Below are 23120 nucleotides of genomic sequence, written 5' to 3'. Positions count from 1 at the left end.
CTTCTGCGTCCCACGCCGGCGCGCTGACGTCATCGGACGTCCGCCGGGCTGTACTGCGCAGGCGCAGTAGTTCTGCGCATGCACAGTACAGCCCGGCGGACGTCCGATGACGTCAGCGCGCCGGCGTGGGACGCAGAAGTGCCAGAAAATGGAGCGCAGAAGAGCCCGACCTGGCAGCCGGCCTGGCCAGGTCGGGTCGGGCACCGAAGACCACCGGGAGCCTGCGGAGCGGCGGCGAGGGCACCTCCTGCCTGCCACGGGCTGGAGGAAGCCCCAGGTAAGTGGAAATGTATTTTTATTTTTTTAATCCCCTCCCTGAACCTTCCCTTTAAGAAAGCAAACTTTTGTTTTTCTTACACTGTCAATGACAGGGTTCTTAAACTTTGCACAGTTGGTCACTGGGTGACTGGGATTAATATTCAGAAAAGTGGGTGGAGCCTACAAAAGCTAATCAAAATTCACCTATTGATTTTCAAAGGAGTGGAGCCACAGCCAATTAGATTTATTTCATTTCAATGCCAATTATTGATGCCAAAGACCACAAAGCTCACAAACTAGGTCATCCTTGAGTAATTGTGTGTTAGGATTAGAAAAAGTGGGCAGAGCTTACACTAGCCAATTACATACCCGGGCAACGCCGGGCGACCAGCTAGTATAATAAATGGGAAAATGGGAAAGTTCGGATGTTTGGATGTTTGGATGTTTGTTACTCGATCACGCAAAAATGGCTGAACGGATTTGAATGAAATTTGGCACACACATAGTATGTTACCTGGAATAAAGTATAGGATACTTTTTATTACCATAACCAAAAAGGGGGCGGAGACAAATACAAATTTCACTAAGAAAATGTAAACTGCAGCCATTCTTACACTGTTAATGGCAGGGTTCTCAAACTTTGCACAGTTGGTCACTGGGTGACTGGGATTAATATTCAGAAAGGTGGGTGGAGTCTATAAAAGCCAATCAAATTTAACCTATTGATTTTCAAGGGGAATATTTACATTGCTGCCATTCTTGCACTGTTAATGGCACAAGCCTCAAACCTGGTACAGTTGATCATTGGGTGACTAGGGTTCAATTTCAGAAAGTGGGTGGAGCCACAAATAGCCAATTAAATTTGTTTCATTTCAATGCAAATTATTGATGCCAAACACCGCAAAGATCACAAACTTGGTAATTGATTAATTGTGTGTTAGGGTTAGAAAAGTAGGCACAGCCAACACCAGCCAAATACATAAATGGGCAACGCCGGGTCATAAGTGGGCAGAGACAAATGCACATTTTACTGGGAAAATGTAAACAGCAGCCATTCTTACACTGTTAATGGTAGGGTTCTCAAACTTTGCTCAGTTGGTTACTGGGTGACTGGGATTAATATTCAGAAAAGTGGGTGGAGTCTATAAAAGCCAATCAAAATACACCTATTGATTTTTAAGGGGAATATTTAATTGTTGCCATTCTTGCACTGTTAATCACCTGTACCTGGTACAGTTGGCCATTGTGTGATTGGGGTTCAAATTCAGAAAAAGGGTGGAGCCACATCCAATCAGATTAATTTTATTTCATTGCAAATTATTGATGCCAAAGACCGCAAAGCTCACATACTTGGTCATTAAGTAATTGTGTGTTAGGGTTAAAAAAGTGGGCAGAGCCAACACTAGCCAAATACATAACCCGGCAACACCAGGCGTCCAGCTAGTGCATAATATGAATATAGAAAATGAACAGATTGATGTAGTAAAATAATAGTAATTAAAAGTGAAAATCACTGGATAATGCCAGAGGCAGTCTGTAGAACCACCTTGTTCTTTAAATTGGTAAGTCCAAACAGAAGTTAAAAAGTTCTGGGGTAATAGTCCACCGGTAAATAATCAAAACCTTGATGGTATATGGATCGGCAAAGGAAGGACGCTCTGACAGCCTGTGTCCAGCAAATTAACCCTCTCTCCGCTGGAGGGTGGAGATGGTAATTAGAGATGATTCCCCCAGCCCTAGCAATCTGACCTCAGGCTGAGTCCGGCCCCTTGCATTAGGGAGAGAGATTGCCTTTTTCTCCAATTACGCCATAACTCAGTGGATATCCGACATATGATATAAAAAAACAACATTTTAGACTCTGTCATCAAGTGCTGAACCTATAGACATCAATCATGCTTGTTTTACCACCTTTCTTGTCTAGGGAACTGATATCTCAGGGTGTGAACCAGCTATTCCAACCATTAACCTCTCAAAAGGTGTATTGACCTTGTCGAATCATGCACTGGGAATCGTGAACAACTGCTCCCAATCGGTTCGGAAATATTCATCCAATTGACACCATGTGGAATTATATTTACCAGGGTTGAATTAGGGAATCAGGGGACAGTGAATTCCCCTCCCCCACCAGGCAATGTGGATGAGAGTGGTTTTGAATAACCAGAAGTGTATGACCGGTGATATGGTTTCTGGCCCATGGATTCTTCTTATCAATATCCTTTAAAGTAGACCCAAAAGATATAAGGGGCTTGATTCACATAAGCGTGATAACTCAGTTATCACGCCTAAAAACTCAGTTATCATGCCTAAAAGCTTTCCAAGTGCAAACTAGGGTGCAAACTACTTAGCACCCTAGTTTGCATGTGCAAAGCTTTTAGGCGTGATAACTGAGTTATCACACTTTTGTGAATCAAGCCCAAGGTGTTGAGGTGGTTCTGCTATAGAGTTTGTTTCCCTCTCTCTAGGGAAAAATAAACAAGCCATCACTTCCTCCAGAGCAGAGGCCTGGGCTGAAGGAAAGATTATAAAAAATACTTTGAATCATGCTTTGTGTGCTGGATTTCTTGAGATTGTGCAGGTGGCGCAGGTGAATCCGTGACAGTACGCATCTTCAATTCATAATCATCAGCAATTCAATGCATTCTGGGCCTCATTTTCAAAATTCCCCAAGGTTGTAGTATTTAACCAAACCACCAAACTTGAGCTGGACTTTAGATGAGTATTTCACCTCTATTATTTGCCAAAGTTCTTTGCTGTTCTGCAGCCTTGGAAAAAAATATTTTAATTCTGGCTCTTTGCCTGTATTAGTCACTCATTGTTTTCATGCTCTTCACTATGCACCTATGATTGGACCTCACTTTATACAGTGCTTTCCTGCTGGTTACATCTACCACTGTTTGTGTGTAGTTTTGGAATATAAGTAAATTCAGTCCCTGGTTTGAATGCCAGCCAGGGAACTATCTGTATGGAGTTTGTATGTTCTCCCCGTCGCTGCATGGGAACTCTGGCCTCCTCCAACATCCAAAGAACAAGTGGATAAGTTAACAAGCTTCCCCCTCTCCCCCGAACTGCCAAAAGAAATCTCTTGTACCTATTGCTGGGTAGTAGTAGTTACATGACCTGTGTCCACGTCCAGCACCTGTATACCAGAAGGTGTTGACCGGAGTGAGCGCTTTCCTCATTATGGCTGCCTCCTCGCTCCTCGTAGAGATGGGCTACCCTGGAAATGGCTGATGCGTTATTCGGAAATGGACCGAACTACACGCCTTTCCACTAGCTCATCACTGCTGTCCGTCACACAGTCAGGGGTCTCATCCTGCTCATGGCAACTTTACCAGCATATAGTACATCAGGCCTTTGCAGGCTCATCCACCAGGCAACCTAGGCAGGTGCTTGGGGCCCAGTGGGCATCATGGGGGCATACATGTATGTACGTCACTAGTGAGCTGGCTATTGGCTCACCCTTCTGTGGCTCAAATTCCTGGCAGCGTTATCAACTCGGAAAGAGATGTAATTAGGGGTCCATTGATCGCTGGAACCCTGAATTACCCTTATGCACCCATTACTGCTATAGTGGTGCCTTATTCCAACGGACAGCACTGAGCGGCATTGCCTGAAGCCACCTGCCTCGTCATCGGGGCCCACCTGCCACCTTCTTCGACCTCAGCTTTCCAAAAGGACCACAAGGTGGCGCCAAATCTACTACTTTGCCTAGCGAACCATTACATCTTAATATTGACAAAATATTTACAAAATATTCAACAAAAATGTGTTGCTACTTTTTATAACCCAACAATTATCATATTTGCTTTTGTGCACACGTATTATAATTCATGTATAAATTATAACTTCCCAAAGTTCAGTTTATTTACTTTGAAAGTTGCTGGTGCATTTTATTCATAACTGTTGCAATTCTGTTTTAAATGCAGCCACCAGTGATTTCTGACCTGCGTGTCACTCCAGGACTCATTAACATAGGTTTCTGCACAGCCAGAGAATTGTTTACTTAATTGTGTCAAGTAAAGAATGTATACAGAAGATAAGCTAATCACCAGTTCGGCTGCAGCAGCCCCCTCAGGAGAAAAAGTCAGTTTTGTGATGTAACCCTTTAAATGCTGTTTTACTAAAAAAAAAAAAAAAACATTGTGTTAGTATATTATATGCTGTAAATAATCTTTTACAGCAAAGAAGAAATACTGGGTTATATTCCACTTTAAAGGACCGTAGAGAGAGTTATATGGAGGCTGCCATATTTATATCCCCTTAAACAATACCAGTTGCCTGGCAGCCCTGCAGGTCTATTTGTCTGCAGTAGGCTGTGAATAACACCAGAAACAAGCATGCAGCTAATCTTGTCAGATCTGACAATAATGTCAGAAACACCTGATCTGCTGCATGTTTGTTCTGGGGCTATAGCTAAGAGTATTAGAGGAAGAGGATCAGCAGGACAGCCAGGCAACTGGTATTGCACAAAAGGGAAAAAAAAACATGGCAGCCTCCCTACAGTTGTCCTTTAAAGAGACTCTGTAACAAAATTGTGAGCCTTATTTCTTCTAACCTATAAGTTCCTATGCCTGTTCTAATGTGGTCTGTCTTACTGCAGCCTTTCCTAGTTGCACTGTCTCTGTAATAAATCTTATCTTCTCTCCTCTGTCGGGTCTGTCGGGCTCAGGCTGGAATGTGTGGAATGTGCAGCACTGCTTGTCATTGGCAGAAGCTATACACACCCTCTCCAAGCTCTGCATGAGTCACACAGTGAGCTGTTCTCACTCTGGTTAGAAGCCATGTTTTTTGTTTGTAAACACTGGATAAAACTGCCAATTACAAGCCAGGATTGCAGCAGGGAGTGGCAGAAACAGCACAGAGGGGCCCAGGAGAACATCATGAATAGAATGGTATGCTTTTTATTGTAAGAATTTTAGAGTACATATTCTCTCTTTGTATCAGGCCCATGGTGATATTCATATCTAAATACTTCTAAATGTACTCATGAAAACTTTGATCAGTTCTAGTTTATGCCCATCCAGAGCACTGAGACTATTCGTGATAAATCTGCGCTGTGAATACAGACACAGCCCCCCATTTACTGCTAAAAACACATCCCTCCGTATCTGTACTAATTCAATCCAACAGCTTGTGCTAGGCCTATAGTTTATTAGATCCCTGAGGAGTGACTGCTGCAGACTGATCGCTTTCTATATGACAAGCTGCCTATTACATTTACAAGACTTTTCCAGTTAGAGGCAATTTTATTACAATACTTGCTTCCTGCAGAGACTCTTATAATATATTTGTATACAGCAACATGCTACCGAATATCCTATTATCACCTGTAGCTAGTGATAGAGATGTCCTGTTGTTCATAAAATAGGTGTATACAATATGTGTTTTTCTAGAGATGTTTATATGTCTGTATTATACTGTTGGGGAGATCAGCAGTAACTAGAGGAGTGCTGAAGCATTTGCAGTTAGCTAGTATAATATACTATATACTCCTTCTGTGTGTGTGGGGGCGTATCCAGCGGCTGCGGGCGTTTTCTTAGATGTTAACCCCATTGTCGGAGCACCCTGGCATCTGCTGTCATTTGGCTAGCGATGATTATAATGCGAAGCAGGCAGGGCCGGATTTACCATAAGGCACTGTGGGCACGTGCCTACAGGCGCATGATGATTAAAGGGCGGCTCACTCCCCTCCCCGAGCGCCTCCCTAATTCCTTCCCCATGCTGAGTTCTGATGAGAGTGTAAATGAGAGGTTACTCACTCAGCTCTCAGCATTCCACTGACGAGATCTCCCTTCAGTCAGAGGCACCTCCAGCTACTTAATGCTGGGGTTCCCCTAGCTACCTAATACTTGGGAGCACCTCTAGCTTCTTAATATTGAGGGTACCTTTTGCTACCTAATACTTTGGGGCAAGTAGCTACCTATGATGGGAATGGAAGTAAGGGAGAGGTGACAGCGGGCCAACCAGCGCACTTGCGGTGCAGTTGGGCGGGGTTTGTAGGTTCATGGAGGGCGGAGTCTAGGGTGCCAGGACATCTGTGCCTATAGGCTCCTGTGAGGTAAATCCGAGCCTGGAAGCAGGAATAAAGGGCTCAGGAGCCCTTTCGGACAAAAAAGGCACCACCATAGGCACCTACAATAAAAGCTACATTTTGCGGCATGCTGGGGAAATTTGGGGGTACAACGGCCGCTATTGCGTTCCTCAGGGCGCCAAAATTGACCTTCTATGCCGCAAAGTATAATTAACTTTATTTAAAATTGAAATCAGTCGGCCTCAAAATCGTTGCAAAATTGCTTTTCAAAGCGATTTTGCAGTGTTTCTATACAAAGCATTGAGCGGAAACGCACAAAAATTGCTGCATGTCCTTCAATTGCGATTAACACTACCTGTTACACTTAATGCGTTGTTATGCGTTAGTACGCGTTGATATGCGTTTTTTCCATAGCAGTGCATTGTGAACAAGAGTTCAGTTAAATCACATATAGTGGGAACAGTGCCATAGGAAAACATAGGCATTACTTTGAAAATAAGTTTTCTTTCAGTTTTAAATGAGAGCAACTGATTAAAGAGCCACTATGGCAAAAAAATTGTAAAGTTTAAAATATGTGCAAACATAGACAAATAAGAAGTTCATTCTTCCAGAGTAAAATGAGCCAAAAATTACCTTTCTCCTATGTTGCTGTCACTTACAGTAGGTAGTAGAAATATGACAGAAGTGACAGGTTTTGGGCTAGTCCATCTCTTCATGGGGGATTCTCAGCTAGAGATGAGCGTAATGACCTAATTACGATTTTGCGAAATTTCGCGTAATTAGTGTAATTACGATTATGGCCGTAAGTACATAATCGTAATGAAGAAGGATTTCGCGAAATTTCGCGTAAGCGTAATTTTCGCGTAATTTTCGCATTACAGTCGTATCATGCCGTAATTTCGCATTAAACGCTACCGTAATTTCGCGTTAAACCGTAACGCTCCGTATAATATAAAAAAGCCGCCGACTTTAAGGGTTAATAGCAAAGCCCCCTTAAATGCTAAGAGCCTCAAATTTGGAGAATATATTAAGGAGATCAGGAGGATTAAGAGGAAAAATTTTTTTTTCAAAAAGACCTTATAGTTTTTGAGAAAATCGATGTTAAAGTTTCAAAGGAAAAATGTAAACATTTAAAAACCCGCCGACTTTAACGGTTAATAGCAAAGCCTGCTTAAAGTTTAGGAACACCAAATTCCCAGGGTATATTAAGGGGATCAGTGGGAATAAGAGAAAAATTTTTTTTCAAAAAGACCTTATAGTTTTTGAGAAAATCGATTTTTAAGTTTCAAGGGCGAAAATGTCTTTTAAATGCGGAAAATGTCAGTTTTTTTTGCACAGGTAACAATAGTGTATTATTTTCATAGATTCCCCCAAGTGGGAAGAGTTTTACTTACTTCGTTCTGAGTGTGGGAAATATAAAAAAAAAACGACGTGGGGTCCCCCCTCCCAGACCTCTTTAACCCCTTGTCCCCCATGCAGGCTGGGATAGCCAGAATGCGGAGCACCGGCCGCGTGGGGCTCCGCACCCTGACTATACCAGCCCGCATGGTCCATGGATTGGGGGGTCTCGGAAGGGGAGGGGCAGCCAAGCTTTCCCCTCCCCCTCCGAGCCCTTGTCCAATCCAAGGACAAGGGGCTCTTCTCCACCTCCGATGGGCGGTGGAGGTGGAGGCCGCGATTTCCTGGGTGGGGGGTTCATGGTGGAATCTGGGAGTCCCCTTTAAAAAGGGGTCCCCCAGATGCCCACCCCCCTCCCAGGAGAAATGAGTATAGAGGTACTTGTAGTACCCCTTACCCATTTCTTTTAAGAGTTAAAAGTAAATAAACACACAAACACATAGAAAAAGTATTTTAATTGAACAAAAAACATAACCACGAAAAAAGTCCTTTAATATTCTTAATTAACCATTAATACTTACCTGTCCCTTTAAATAAATGATCCCACGCAATATCCTCGGAAATGTTCTATCAGTTACAATGTAACAAACTTATTACAATATAACAACTTTGTTACATTGTAACTATGCCGCACCCGACGTCACTCACCGCCGCCGCCGCCGCCGCGTCTGCGCTGCAGGACCCGACAGAGCTCTGAGCTATAGCTCAGAGCTCTCGAAAGCATCTTTGTATTTGGGCTCCAAGGAGCCCCATTGGTCCTTAGCAGACCAATGGGGTTCCTTCTGATTTGAAGGAACCCCATTGGTCTGCTAAGGACCAATGGGGCTCCTTGGAGCCCAAATACAAAGATGCTTCTCAGAGCTCTGAGCTCAGAGCTCTGTCGGGTCCGTGCAGGACGCTAAGTCCCCGCCGGCTCCGCTGCCCTCCCCGCCTCTCCCACATGTCACCCACATGTCACCCACATGTGGGTGACATGTGGGTGACAGATGTGGGCGGGGTGGACAGCGGGAGCTGCGGGGACTTAGCGTCCTGCACGGACGCGTATGCGGCGGCTGAGCGGCGAGTGGCGTCGGGTGCGGCGTAGTTACAATGTAACAAAGTTGTTACATAATAACTTTGTTACATTGTAACTGATAGAACATTTCCGAGGATATTGCGTGGGATCATTTATTTAAAGGGACAGGTAAGTATTAATGGTTAATTAAGAATATTAAAGGACTTTTTTCGTGGTTATGTTTTTTGTTCAATTAAAATACTTTTTCTATGTGTTTGTGTGTTTATTTACTTTTAACTCTTAAAGGAAATGGGTAAGGGGTACTACAAGTACCTCTATACCCATTTCTCCTGGGAGGGGGGTGGGCATCTGGGGGACCCCTTTTTAAAGGGGACTCCCAGATTCCACCATGAACCCCCCACCCAGGAAATCGCGGCCTCCACCTCCACCGCCCATCGGAGGTGGAGAAGAGCCCCTTGTCCTTGGATTGGACAAGGGCTCGGAGGGGGAGGGGAAAGCTTGGCTGCCCCTCCCCTTCCGAGACCCCCCAATCCATGGACCATGCGGGCTGGTATAGTCAGGGTGCGGAGCCCCACGCGGCCGGTGCTCCGCATTCTGGCTATCCCAGCCTGCATGGGGGACAAGGGGTTAAAGAGGTCTGGGAGGGGGGACCCCACGTCGTTTTTTTTTTATATTTCCCACACTCAGAACGAAGTAAGTAAAACTCTTCCCACTTGGGGGAATCTATGAAAATAATACACTATTGTTACCTGTGCAAAAAAAACTGACATTTTCCGCATTTAAAAGACATTTTCGCCCTTGAAACTTAAAAATCGATTTTCTCAAAAACTATAAGGTCTTTTTGAAAAAAAAATTTTTCCTCTTATTCCCACTGATCCCCTTAATATACCCTGGGAATTTGGTGTTCCTAAACTTTAAGCAGGCTTTGCTATTAACCGTTAAAGTCGGCGGGTTTTTAAATGTTTACATTTTTCCTTTGAAACTTTAACATCGATTTTCTCAAAAACTATAAGGTCTTTTTGAAAAAAAAATGTTTCCTCTTATTCCTCCTGATCTCCTTAATATATTCTCCAAATTTGAGGCTCTTAGCATTTAAGGGGGCTTTGCTATTAACCCTTAAAGTCGGTGGCTTTTTTATATTATACGGAGCGTTACGGTTTAACGCGAAATTACGGTAGCGTTTAATGCGAAATTACGGCATGAACGAAACGCGAAATTTCGCGTTGAAAATTACGCTTACGGTATTTTCAATTACGATTTTAATGGCAATTTCGCTACGCTAATTTCGCATCGTAATCGCAAATTTCGCATGCGTAATTATAGTAATGCGAAATTACGAAAATTTCAGCTCAACTCTATTCTCAGCAAGGCTTTTATTCTTTACTAGCTGATGACCCGGCGTTGCCCGGGTATGTATTTGGCTGGTGTTGGCTCCATCCACTTTCTCTAGCCCTAACACACAAACACTCAATGACCTAGTTTGTGAGATTTGGGGTCTTTGGCATCAATAATTTGTATATTCCCGTAGAAATCAAACAAATCAGGCTGTTTGTGGCTCCACCCCTCTCCAGCATTTGAACCCCAGTCATATAATGACCAACTGTAGCAGGTTTAAGACATCTGCTATTAACAGTGTAAAAATGGCAGCAATTTAAATATTCCCCTTGAAAATCAACAACTGAATTTTGATAGGCTATTATAGGCTCCACCTACCTCCCTGAATATTAATCAGTCACCCAGTGATCATCATCTGGGCAAAGTTTGAGAACCCTGCCATTAACGGTGTAAGATTGGCTGCAGTTTATATTTTCCCAGTTAAGTTTTTGGCTCTGCGCACTTTTTTGTAGCCTGCACACACAGTCTTTTGGGGTCCTTGACATCAATAATTTGTATTTTCCCAGTGAAATGAAACAAATCTGATTTGCTGTGGCTCCGCCCCCTTTTCTGAATTTAAACCCCAGTGACACAATGACCAACTGTACCAGGTTTTAGGCTTGTGCCATTAACAGTGCAAGAATGGTAGCAATTTCAATATTCCCCTTGAAAAACAACAGGTGAATTCTGATTTGCTTTTTTAGGCTCCACCCACTTTTATGAATATTAATCCCAATCACCCAGTAGGCAACTGTGAAAAGTTTGAGAACCCTGCCACGAACAGTGAAGAAGGGCTGCAGTTTAACTTTTCCCAGGGAAATCTGTTTTTGACTCCACCTACTTTTTGTAATCTTGACACACAAAACCAAGTTTTGAGCTTTCTGGTTCCTGGCATCAAAATGGTGTGAATAGAAGCATTTTAACCAGCAAATTTGATTGGCTGTTTGTGGCTCCGCCCCTTTAGTGAATTTTAACCCCAGTCACTTAATGACCGACTGCAGCAGGTTTGAGGCCTCTGTCACTAACAGTGTAAGAATGGCAGCAGCTTCAATATTCCTCTTGAAAATCAATAGGGGAGTTTTGATTGGCTGTTGTAGACTCCACCCACTTTTATGAATATTAATGCCAGTCACCCAGTGACCAACTGTGTCAAGTTTGAGAACCCTGCTATTAACAGTGTAAGAATGGCTGCAGTTTATATTTTCACATGTAAAAAGTTAGTTGCTTTTATCTCCACCCACTATTTCTAACCTTGATATACAGTCAAAGTTTATAAGCTTTGGGGTCCTTGGCATCAATAACTTGCAATTTCACATATAAATTAAACAAATCTGATTGGCTGTTTGTGGCCAGCCCCCTTTTCAGAATTTAAACCCCATTCTCCCAGTGACTGACAGTATTTGAGGCCTCCGCCATTAAGCGTGTAAGAAGGGCAGCAATGTAACTATTCCCCTTGAAAATCATTAGGTGATTTTTGATTGGCTTCCAGTCATTCAGTGACCAACTGTGCAAAGTTTGACAACACTGCCATTAACAGTGTATAAATGGCTGCAGTTTACATTTTCCTAATAATATTTGTTTTTGGCTCCGCCCACTTTTTGTAACCTTGACACACAGTCAACACAGTCACTCAATGACCAAGTTTGTGAGCTTTCAGGTTCCTGGCATCAAACATGTGTGAATGGATAGAGTTTATCCACCAAGGAAATCTGATTGGCTGTTTGTGGCCCAGCCCCTTTAGTGAATTTGGACTCCAGTCATCCAATGACCGACTGTAGCAAGTTTGAAGTCTCTGCTATTAACAGTGTAAGAATGGCAGCAGTTTATATATTCTGCTTAAAAATCAATAGGTGAATTTTAATTTGCTGTTGTAGGCTCCACCCACTTTCCTGAATCTTAATCTCATTCATGCAGTGACCAAGTGTGGCAAGTTTGAGAAGCCTGCGATTAACAGTCTAAGAATGGTTGCAGTTTACATTTTCCCATTAAAAATGAATGGCTGAAATTTGATTGGCTGGTTTATGCTCCGCCCACTTTTCCTGGATACGTAACCTCGGTCACTAAGTGACCATCTGTGCTAAGTGTGGGGACTCTGGCTTGATTACTGTGAGAATAACAGCCTTTTCCATTTTTTCCATTGACATGAATGGGTGAAATCTGATTTGCTGTTTGTAGCTCCGCCCATGTGTGCAGGGGGGACGCGACACCCCCAGAACATATCATCCCAGGTAGTAAGGGATCTGTATACCAAGTTTCGTTCAAATCGGTCAAGGCTTTTTCGAGTGACAGCGACACGCACACGCTAGTGTTGGGCGAACAGTGTTAACCACTGTTCGGGTTCTGCAGAACATCACCCTGTTCGGGTGATGTTCGAGTTCGGCCGAACACCTGATGGTGTTCGGCCAAACCGTTCGGCCACATGGCCGAACTAAGAGCGCATGGCCGAACGTTCCCCGAACGTTCGGCTAGCGCTGTGATTGGCCGAACGGGTCACGTGGTTCGGACCCGAACGCGCTCTGATTGGCCAAACTGTCACGTGGTTCGGGTAAATAAATACCCGAACCACGTCATATCTCCGCCATTTGTCTGTGGGTTTAGCTTTGGGTAGGCAGGCAGGGTAGTTTGCGCTCCAGCCACGCTAGCCAGGGTCCCCCCAGTCATTGTGTGTCGCTGCTGGGAACAGTAGTACACCGCTCGCTCAGCCACACTATATAGCATTGTGTTTACTGCCACTCTGTGTACCTCGCTCAGCCACACTATATAGCATTGTGTTTACTGCCACTCTGTGTACCTCGCTCAGCCACACTATATAGCATTGTGTTTACTGCCACTCTGTGTACCTCGCTCAGCCACACTATATAGCATTGTGTTTACTGCCACTCTGTGTACCTCGCTCAGCCACACTATATAGCATTGTGTTTACTGCCATTCTGTGTCTGCTGGGAACAGTAGTACACCGCTCGCTCAGCCACACTATATAGCATTGTGTTTACTGCCACTCTGTGTACCTCGCTCAGCCACACTATATAGCATTGTGTTTACTGCCACTTTGTGTCTGCTGGGAACAGTAGTACACCGCTCGCTCAGCCACACTATATAGCATTGTGTTTACTGCCACTCTGTGTACCTCGCTCAGCCACACTATATAGCATTGTGTTTACTGCCACTCTGTGTCTGCTGGGAACAGTAGTACACCGCTCGCTCAGCCACACTATATAGCATTATGTTTACTGTCACTCTGTGTACCTCGCTCAGCCACACTATATAACATTGTGTTTACTGCCACTCTGTGTCTGCTGGGAACAGTAGTACACCGCTCGCTCAGCCACACTATATAGCATTGTGTTTACTGCCACTCTGTGTACCTCGCTCACCCACACTATATAGCATTGTGTTTACTGCCACTCTGTGTCTGCTAGGAACAGTAGTACACCGCTCGCTCAGCCACACTATATAGCATTGTGTTTACTGCCACTCTGTGTACCTCGCTCAGCCACACTATATAACATTGTGTTTACTGCCACTCTGTGTCTGCTGGGAACAGTAGTACACCGCTCGCTTAGCCACACTATATAGCATTGTGTTTACTGCCACTCTGTGTACCTCGCTCAGCCACACTATATAGCATTGTGTTTACTGCCACTCTGTGTCTGCTGGGAACAGTAGTACACCGCTCGCTCAGCCACACTATATAGCATTGTGTTTACTGCCACTCTGTGTACACCGCTCACCCAGCACTATATAGCATTGTGTTTACTGCCACTCTGTGTCTGCTGGGAACAGTAGTACACCGCTCGCTCAGCCACACTATATAGCATTGTGTTTACTGCCACTCTGTGTACCTCGCTCAGCCACACTATATAGCATTGTGTTTACTGCCACTCTGTGTCTGCTGGGAACAGTAGTACACCGCTCGCTCAGCCACACTATATAGCATTGTGTTTACTGCCACTCTGTGTACACCGCTCACCCAGCACTATATAGCATTATTGTGTTTACTGCCACTCTGTGTCTGCTGGGAACAGTAGTACACCGCTCACCCGCCACTGTATAGCATTGTGCTCTGTGTCGCTGCTGGGAATAGTGGTACACCGCTCACCCACCACTGTATAGCATTGTGCTCTGTGTCGCTGCTGGGAATAGTGGTACACCGCTCACCCACCACTGTATAGCATTTCTGTACTGCCACTATACTGCTGCCAGTCAGCGTGTACTTTAAGGATAAGTGAAATGAGGAAGAAATCCGGTGAAAGAGGGAGGGGCAAGGGAAGAGGTGTTTCCCCTGACGGTTCACGTACAGGCCACAGGGGAGCACCCAAGAAAACCCACTCAATACCGCCCATGTTGTCCAGGACAACAACCCTCACAAATCCAAAAGAACAGGACCAGATAATTACTTGGATGACCTCTCAAGCGTCCAGCAGTGGGTTAAGCAGCACCAGCACATCACGCACGAGGTCCGAGTCCTCAGCCAGTTACAAGGAGCCAGTGGGCACAAAGCTGACACAACCGGCAGCGACACAACGCACACAACTGCCAGATAACCAGTCCGATGAATTACCTCAGGACACCATGGGGTATTCGCAGGAGCTATTCCCAGCCCAACAAACTTCCACCTTTGAAAGGTCAATGGAGGAACAGCCAGAAATGTTGTGTCCGGATTCACAACCATTAACTGTGGGAAATGCACCGCGCACTGAAATACAAGGCGAGTCCGAGGACTTTGAAACCCAAATCCCAGAGCAAGTTGGGCAGGAGGGGTTGCAATTGCAGGAGGTCGGCCGACAAGATCTGGAAGACGACGTTGGAGTGAGCTGCGCAGAGGTTGTTCTGGGGAGCTCTACTCCACGGCGGCGGCCCCCCACAATGACATATGACGAGTTTGAGGAGATGGAAGAGGAGGGTATGGACAATGTGGACATAGACCCAGATTTTGTTTGTGAACGAGAACATCGCCGTCGTAGCAGCAGCACAGATGAGTCTGTTGAAGAACCCACTGCTGCACGAGTTCGCCTTGTGCCACAAGGTAGGCGGCGCGCAATTTCAGGCACCACAAGCGTGGAAGTTCAAGTGAGAGGCAAAAGAGGCGCAAACAGAAGCAGGTGCTCCGAAGTCTTGGCTTTCTTTGAAGACTGCACTGAGGATGGTACTATGGCGATTTGCAAGGTGTGCAAGACCCACCTGAGCAGGGGGAAAAGTATTAACAACCTCTCCACCACCAGCATGAGCCGCCACATGCTATCCAAACATCCCACTCTGTGGGCAAACGCGGCAGGACAGGGTACCAGCAACACTGCCTCCCTTGGGGTCACCAGACTCACCACCAGACCCGCCTCAGCAGCAGCAGTAGCCCAGCCATTGCGTGGTTCACAACATTCACAAACATCAGACGACGCTGACACTGTCACTTTCCGGAGTAGTGCTCTTGAGGTCTCCCAGTGTTCATCAAACACAACAACCAACAGCCCTTCAGTGTGCAGCCCTACGGTTCAGTTGTCTGTCTCGGAGATGTTTGAGCGCAAGAGGAAATTGCCAGCAAATGACCCCCGGGCCGTGGCAGTAACAGCCAGCATAGCCAAGCTTCTGGCCTGCGAAATGCTGCCATATCGAGTGGTGGAGACAAACAGCTTCAAGGGCATGATGTCAGTGGCCATCCCACGTTACGTGGTTCCCAGCCGCTACCACTTTGCGCGCTCTGCAGTGCCTGAGTTGCATGAGCACGTGGTCAGCAAAATAACCCGAAGCTTGAAGAATGCCGTTGCCTGCAAGGTTCACCTCACCACTGACACCTGGACGAGTGCGTTCGGCCAGGGTCGATACATCTCCCTTACCGCGCACTGGGTGAACCTTGTGGAGCCTGGCAGCGATTCCTCACCTGCTACGGCGCGGGTGTTGCCCACGCCGCAAACATCTTCACCGCCGTCCCTCCCACTGGATAACAACAGCAGCACCTACCTCTCTGACTCCTTCTCCTCCAACGCATCTCAAAGCTGTACCTCATCCGGAAACACTAACCCAGCAGCAGTAGGATCGTGGAAGCAGTGCAGCACAGCTGTTGGCATGCGTCAGCAAGCGTTGCTGAAGCTGATCTGCCTTGGGGATAAGCAGCACACAGGGGAGGAAATTTGGAGGGGAATAAAGGAACAGAGGGATTTGTGGCTGGCACCGCTGGACCTGAAACCGGGCATGGTTGTGTGTGATAATGGGAGTAATCTCATTCGCGCTTTAAGGTTGGCTAAGCTGACACACATCCCTTGCCTGGCGCACGTGATGAACCTAGTAGTTCAGCGGTTCCTGAGGACATACCCAGGCGTGGCCGATCTTCTGTTGAAGGTGCGACGAGTGGCCAAACATTGTAGAAATTCCAGTACTGCTTCGGGGGCACTCGCCAAGATGCAGGAGCGCTTCAATCTCCCCCACCATCGCTTGCTGTGTGATGTCCCTACGCGCTGGAATTCTACGCTGCACATGCTAGCCCGCTTTTGCGAGCAGAAGAGTGCAGTGGTCCAGTACATGACGGCGCAGTACTGAGGCGCATCCGGACAGCTGCCAAGCTTCTGTGGATCCGATTGGGCCAACATGTTGGACCTCTGCCAAGTCCTCCAAAAATTTGAGCAATCCACGTTGCTTGTGAGCAGTGACAACTCTTCAGTCAGCATTACCATACCACTGCTGTGTTTACTGAAGAGGTCAATGTTGAAAATCAAGGAAACAGCTGTCATGATGCAACTGGGGGAATCTGAAGGAGAAAACAATCAGCGTGATGGTACCAAAATCAGGCCATCCGCCTCAGGAAACGCTGGCCCCAGCAGCAATGACGAAGAAGAGGAGGAGGAACAGCTGGAGTTGGAGCAGGAATTTCCTGCCACCACTGACGAGGGCCAGAGCGGTGCATGTTGGACTTCCACAATTCAGCGCAAATGGTCAGCAGAAGCAGGCCAGGAAGAAGGTGACGACTATGATGCATCACAACAACTATCACAACGCTCACAAGAGGATGATGAGGATTCTGGCAGAACTCTGGCACACATGGCTCAATTCATGCTAGACTGCATTGAACGCGACCCACGCATTGTGCGCATTCTGGACAACACCAATTACTGGGTTTATACCCTTCTGGATCCACGGTACAAACACAATGTTCCAAAACTGCTTGAAGAAAGAGTCAGACAGGTCAAAATGGAAGAATACCAGCAGGCCCTTGTGGAGACTTTAGAGAGGAGATTGACATCCTCCCCCTCCTCTAGCCAGTTGTACGCCGACAGACTGACTTCCGCAAACCCAGGACGACCAGGAGGGCAGCAAACAACACAAGCCGCAGCTAGTGCCCAAAAGGGAATGGTATCGGCAGTGTCCTTGGAGTGGGAAAATTTTCTGACACCCATGCAGCAGCAGCCCACAGAACAGCAAGCGTGCAGATCCACCTCCAACACCGATCGCCTGGAGAAGATGGTCAAGGACTACATGTCAGATGGCGTAGCTGTGTTGAACAATCCATCTGCACCCTTCAACTATTGGGTATCGAAGCTAGACACCTGGCACGAACTGGCAATGTACGCAATAGAGGTGCTGACTTGCCCGGCAGCCAGCGTTATGTCGGAATGCTGTTTCAGTGCTGCCGGAGGCATCGCCACAGATCGCCGTATCCGCCTCTCCACAGAAAATGCAGACCGTCTGACTCAAATTAAAATGAATCAATCCTGGATTGGAAACGACTATGCAACACTCCTGGACCCCAACCAAGTAACATGAACAATGACCATCTGTGATGGGTTAGCGTTTCCGGTCCCTGTTTATTGAACCTCTCATCTGTATTACATTTATGACTGCATGGCGGCAAAAAGCATTGCTATATCCGCACGCTATTTGTCCTCATGCAAGGCCTGGGTTGCGTCTCAAAAAGCGTGGCCTTCTCCTCCTGCGCCTCCTCCTGTTCCATCACGTGTGCTGCTGCTGCTGGGTTAGCATTGCCGGTCCCTGTTTATTGAACCTCTCATCTGTATTACATTTATGACTGCATGGCGGCAAAAAGCATTGCTATATACGCACGCTATTTGTCCTCATGCAAGGCCTGGGTTGCGTCTCAAAAAGCGTGGCCTTCTCCTCCTGCGCCTCCTCCTGTTCCATCACGTGTGCTGCTGCTGCTGCTGGGTTAGCGTTGCCGGTCCCTGTTTATTGAACCTCTCATCTGTATTACATTTATGACTGCATGGCGTCAAAAAGCATTGCTATATCCGCACGCTTTTTGTCCTCATGCAAGGCCTGGGTTGCGTCTCAAAAAGCGTGGCCTTCTCCTCCTGCGCCTCCTCCTGTACCATCACGTGTGCTGCTGCTGCTGCTGCTGGGTTAGCGTTGCCGGTCCCTGTTTATTGAACCTCTCATCTGTATTACATTTATGACTGCATGGCGGCAAAAAGCATTGCTATATCCGCACGCTATTTGTCCTCATGCAAGGCTTGGGATGTTGTGTCTCAAAAAGCGTGGCCTTCTCCTCCTGCGCCTCCTCCTGTTCCATCACGTGTGCTGCTGCTGCTGCTGGCCTGGGTTAGCGTTTCCGGTCCCTGTTTATTGAACCTCTCATCTGTATTACATTTATGACTGCATGGCGGCAAAAAGCATTGCTATATCCGCACGCTATTTGTCCTCATGCAAGGCCTGGGTTGCGTCTCAAAAAGCGTGGCCTTCTCCTCCTGCGCCTCCTCCTGTTCCATCACGTGTGCTGCTGCTGCTGCTGCTTGGTTAGCGTTGCCGGTCCCTGTTTATTGAACCTCTCATCTGTATTACATTTATGACTGCATGGCGGCAAAAAGCATTGCTATATCCGCACGCTTTTTGTCCTCATGCAAGGCCTGGGTTGCGTCTCAAAAAGCGTGGCCTTCTCCTCCTGCGCCTCCTCCTGTTCCATCACGTGTGCTGCTGCTGCTGCTGGGTTAGCGTTACCGGTCCCTTTTCCTGGAACCTCTTCTCTGTATTACATTTATGACTGCATGGCGACAAAAAGCATGTTACCTGTGCAAAGAAACATGACATTTTCCACATTTAAAAGACAGTTTTTCCTTTGAAACTTTACAATCAATTTTCTCAAAAACTATAAGCTCTTTTTCAAATATTTTTTTTCCTCTTGTACCCACTCCCAAGGTGCACATACCCTGCAAATTTGGGGTATGTAGCATGTAAGGAAGCTTTACAAAGCACGGAAGTTCGGGTCCACATTGACTTCCATTATGTTCGGAGTTCGGCGCGAACACCCGAACATCGCGGCGATGTTCGGCGAACGTTCGCGAACCCGAACATCCAGGTGTTCGCCCAACACTAGCACACGCACACGCACTTTTATATATACGATGCTGGCCAGCCTCCATGCTCGCTACACAGTTTTTTGCCAGTTGGACGGAGCAACTGCCATTCACTAAGTGCTTTTGAAAATAAATCCCTGAGAATCCCCCATGAAGAGATGGACTAGTCCAAAACCTGTCGGTAATGTCAGATTTCTACTACCTACTGTAAGTGACAGCAACATAGGAGAAAAGTAATTTATGGCTCATTTTAATGTGGAAGAAATGTACTTCTTATTTGTATGTCAATTTTTTTTTTTGCGTTAGTGGTCCTTTACAAACATTTGGTAATATCCATTTTCTTCATAATTTTAATTTATTATACTTGTTTAATTTCTTATTTTTTCAGAGTGGAAAATTCCATTTTCTAAAATCAACAAGTAAACACGATATCGAGAGAGAGAGCGCCAGGTTTACCCACGGCTACGCAATACGGACGCGGAGAGAATGAGAGCCAAGCGAGGACGGGGGATGGGAAACTGATCCGCATCTTATTGGAGCCGAAAGCTAAATATTGAAAATAAAAATTGAAAAAAACAAAATGGAGGAGGGGTCCGATGAGAGACAGCATTACGTATAATAGACGTCACAAATAAGGCATACGCCCTGCTGAAGACACCGGAGTGATGGAGTGGACTATGCGCCTGTCATTTTGGTCCATTCTCTTCTTCAGTCTTTTCCCTTCCGGCCTGATGCGGGCGCCACGACGACCAAAACCACCAAGATGGAAATGTCCCGCTTCCTGTAACTGCGCCACGGACAACGTCCTGTGTGACGGTGCGGCCGGAATCCCCAGCACGTACTCAGCAGACATCATCTCCGTGTAAGAATCGATTTTTGTAATTCTCAAAAACGCATGTGAAATGCACATATCGCATCTCAAGGCCCTGACAAACCAAAGAGCGTTTCACGGGTCGTTTTCGTTTTATAAACCGCCTCCATTGGCTTACATTAAAATCATGGTAAAGGCATGGCATAATTGATGCAATCCGCATTGTTTTAAAAAGCCGCAATTCAAAAAGAGGCATTTTATTAAAAAAACGGAAACGACCTGCAAAACGATCTTTAGTGTGTCAGGGCTCTCAATGAAGATGCAGAGGACTACATTTTTACATGCATTGTTTGATGCTCCTTTATAAAGAAAACAAAATACTGTATTTTATTCCATTGATAAAGGGAAAAAAAAAGAAAAAACAGCAAACGCACCAAAAAGGCATGACAAATGCAAGATGCAAACGCACCGAAAAATTAAAAAATGCACTATGCAGAAAACGCATGGTTTTCCACACTGCCTAGAGTGCTCCCAGCCTCAAGGTAACACTGTGCAAGTTACATGTGCTCCAACTTTCATTGCAGCTATTGACCCAATCGCAGTCAAGCGCTGGACCACACAACACAATCGCAGTCGCTCCAGCTAATCTGCATCAATCCTCAGGAGGAATAATTATACTGTCGAGGATGAACTCTCCGAAAAGGCGACCCAGTCAAAGACTACAACTTGTATGCATAATTAAAAAAAAAAAAAACCCACTGTAAAACTGTTAAAAAAACAAAAAAAAAAACAGATACTCACCTCTGGGTCCTGTAGAACCTTCCCCCTCTTTTCCCGGTCCCCGTTTCAGCGCTGGCTCGCCCATTAGGAGTCTCTGACGAATGGGTAGGAGACTGCTCTCTGCTGCTGCTTAAAGAGACTCTGAAGCGAGAATAATTCTCGCTTCAGAGCTCATAGTTAGCAGGGGCATGTGTGCCCCTGCTAAACCGCCGCATACGCGCCGCTAAACGGGGGTCCCTTCACCCCCAAACCCACCCCCGCAAGACTTGGTCGCAAAGTTGGTCGTGAAATGAGGCAGGGCTAACGGCTGCAGCCCTGCCTCCAGTCGCGTCTATCAGACGCGCATCGCCGCCTCTCCCCCGCCCCTTTCAGTGAAGGAAGACTGAGAGGGGCGGGGGAGAGGCGGAGGTACGCGTCTGATAGACGCGACTGGAGGCAGGGCTGTGGCGGTTAGCCCTGCCTCAATGCGGAAGAGATTCCGCTCTGTACGAGGTGGGTTTGGAGGTGAAGGGACCCCCGTTTAGCCGCGGGATAGCGGCGGTTTAGCAGGGGCACACATGCCCCTGCTAACTATGAGGTCTGAAGCGAGATTTATTCTTGCTTCAGACTCTCTTTAAGGGGCCACTAAAGGCTTAAAAAAAGGAGTTTTACTCACCTGGGGCTTCCACCAGCCCCCTGCAGCTGTCCGGTGCCCTCACAGTCTCGCTCGGATGCTCCTGGCCCTGCCGGCAGCTACTTCTGTTTTCGGCGGACTGGCAGGTCCAGTGATGAGAAATGCCGGAGCCAAGGAGACAGGATATCTCTAGGAGAAAGATAGATAGTGCATCACTGGTGTGCAGCAGAACAGTTACTACAATCATTTCCCTCAGGGGTAGGGAACCTATGACTCGGGAGTTAGATGTGGCTCTTTTGATAGCTACATCTGGCTCACAGACAAATCAGTAGGGGTTGAGTCACTAAGCTACATTGCTCAAGCAGCACAGCTTAGTGTGGCAGCGCAGGTAACATTTTCAAAGTAGGCACGCTACTGCTGTAGCATGTATTACTAACTTACTCGCGCTCCCCAGAAAAACTATTAGCTGCTCCACTTGTCCCACTCTGGACAGGTCCAGTGACTTTGCAGGACGAGATCCCCACACTTTGATTTACCCAATAGGCTGCCTGTCACTTTACAGGCAGCCTATTGGGCCAAAATGTGGGGATCTTGCCCTACAAAGTGAATCAACCCCCAAGTCAGCTAGCTAATTGTACAAGCTGTTAGTCGGTATTTCTCCTGTCTGGCTCTCTGGGAAATTGCTGATGTTGCTGAAACCCAAGAGAAGCTGAAGACGTGTCTGACACTTCCGCTGCCCGGAGGATCAACTGTGTACACATCACCATGGCAACAGGGACATGAGCCCTCTGCTGCGCATGTGCACTGTCCTAGTTTGAAACATATTGTATGGCTCTCAGGAAAATACATTTTAAAATATATGGTGTTTCTGGATCTCTCAGCCAATAAGGTTCCTGACCCCTGATTTACCTGATGATGGGTCACTCATCGTAAAGCCTTCGTCTTTCAATTTCCATCTAGCATGCACACAAGGCCGCACACAAGGCCAGCATAGATGAGGATTTATGAATAACCGGAAAATTGAGTTTCATTTTTTTTTTCTTTTGCAAAAGCCACAGTGTTATTTAACAATATGTCTCAATGCATAATTCATTCAAACTAATCTTTTATTAAATGCATGTTAAAAAAAAGCATAATTGGGTTTTTAACGATCTTGCTGAACGTTGTACATGACTCACCTTGACAGTGAAGTGTTAACATAAATTGCTTTGAGAAACGATGAAAGCTTATGAAGAGCGCATTGTGTGACAGGTACAGCGGCAGTGAGTCATGTCACTGCTGCACATTGTCGTTAGCGCTCTCTCTATACCTACCTACTCCACTGTACGACGCCAGCGCCACGCACACGTGGGTGAGAGGCTTGTCTCATAGACAATTAGGCAAGCGACTGCAATTCAGAGAGACTTATCCCCGATCTCAGCAAAACGCCGTTACTGTGACGACAAGTCAGTGTTTATGGAGGAAGAATTTTAGCTTAAAGGGAATCTTAAAGCGAGATTGTCACCATAAAAATCAAATTTCAACAGTAACTGGTCTGAGTT

The 23120-nt window shown here is 46.2% G+C and overlaps 1 protein-coding gene across 3 annotated transcripts in view; it reads left to right on the top strand.

The window, feature by feature from the left end:
* LOC137521908 (leucine-rich glioma-inactivated protein 1-like) overlaps positions 1–23120 on the top strand; it is an 85562-nt gene that overhangs the window by 24167 nt on the left and 38275 nt on the right. For 2 of the 3 annotated variants that reach the window (XM_068241786.1, XM_068241784.1), the window contains exon 2: positions 19764–20237. In XM_068241786.1, coding sequence (XP_068097887.1) covers positions 20041–20237 — 197 coding nt within the window. In that variant the 5' untranslated portion in view covers positions 19764–20040. Of the gene's footprint in view, positions 1–12153; positions 12186–19763; positions 20238–23120 lie in introns of those variants that run through there. The other variant, XM_068241785.1, reaches the window with a different exon arrangement.

This window comes from Hyperolius riggenbachi, chromosome 6 (genome assembly GCF_040937935.1).
Source record: "Hyperolius riggenbachi isolate aHypRig1 chromosome 6, aHypRig1.pri, whole genome shotgun sequence".
NCBI lineage: Eukaryota > Metazoa > Chordata > Amphibia > Anura > Hyperoliidae > Hyperolius > Hyperolius riggenbachi.
This window is presented reverse-complemented; position numbering and strand designations above follow the sequence as displayed.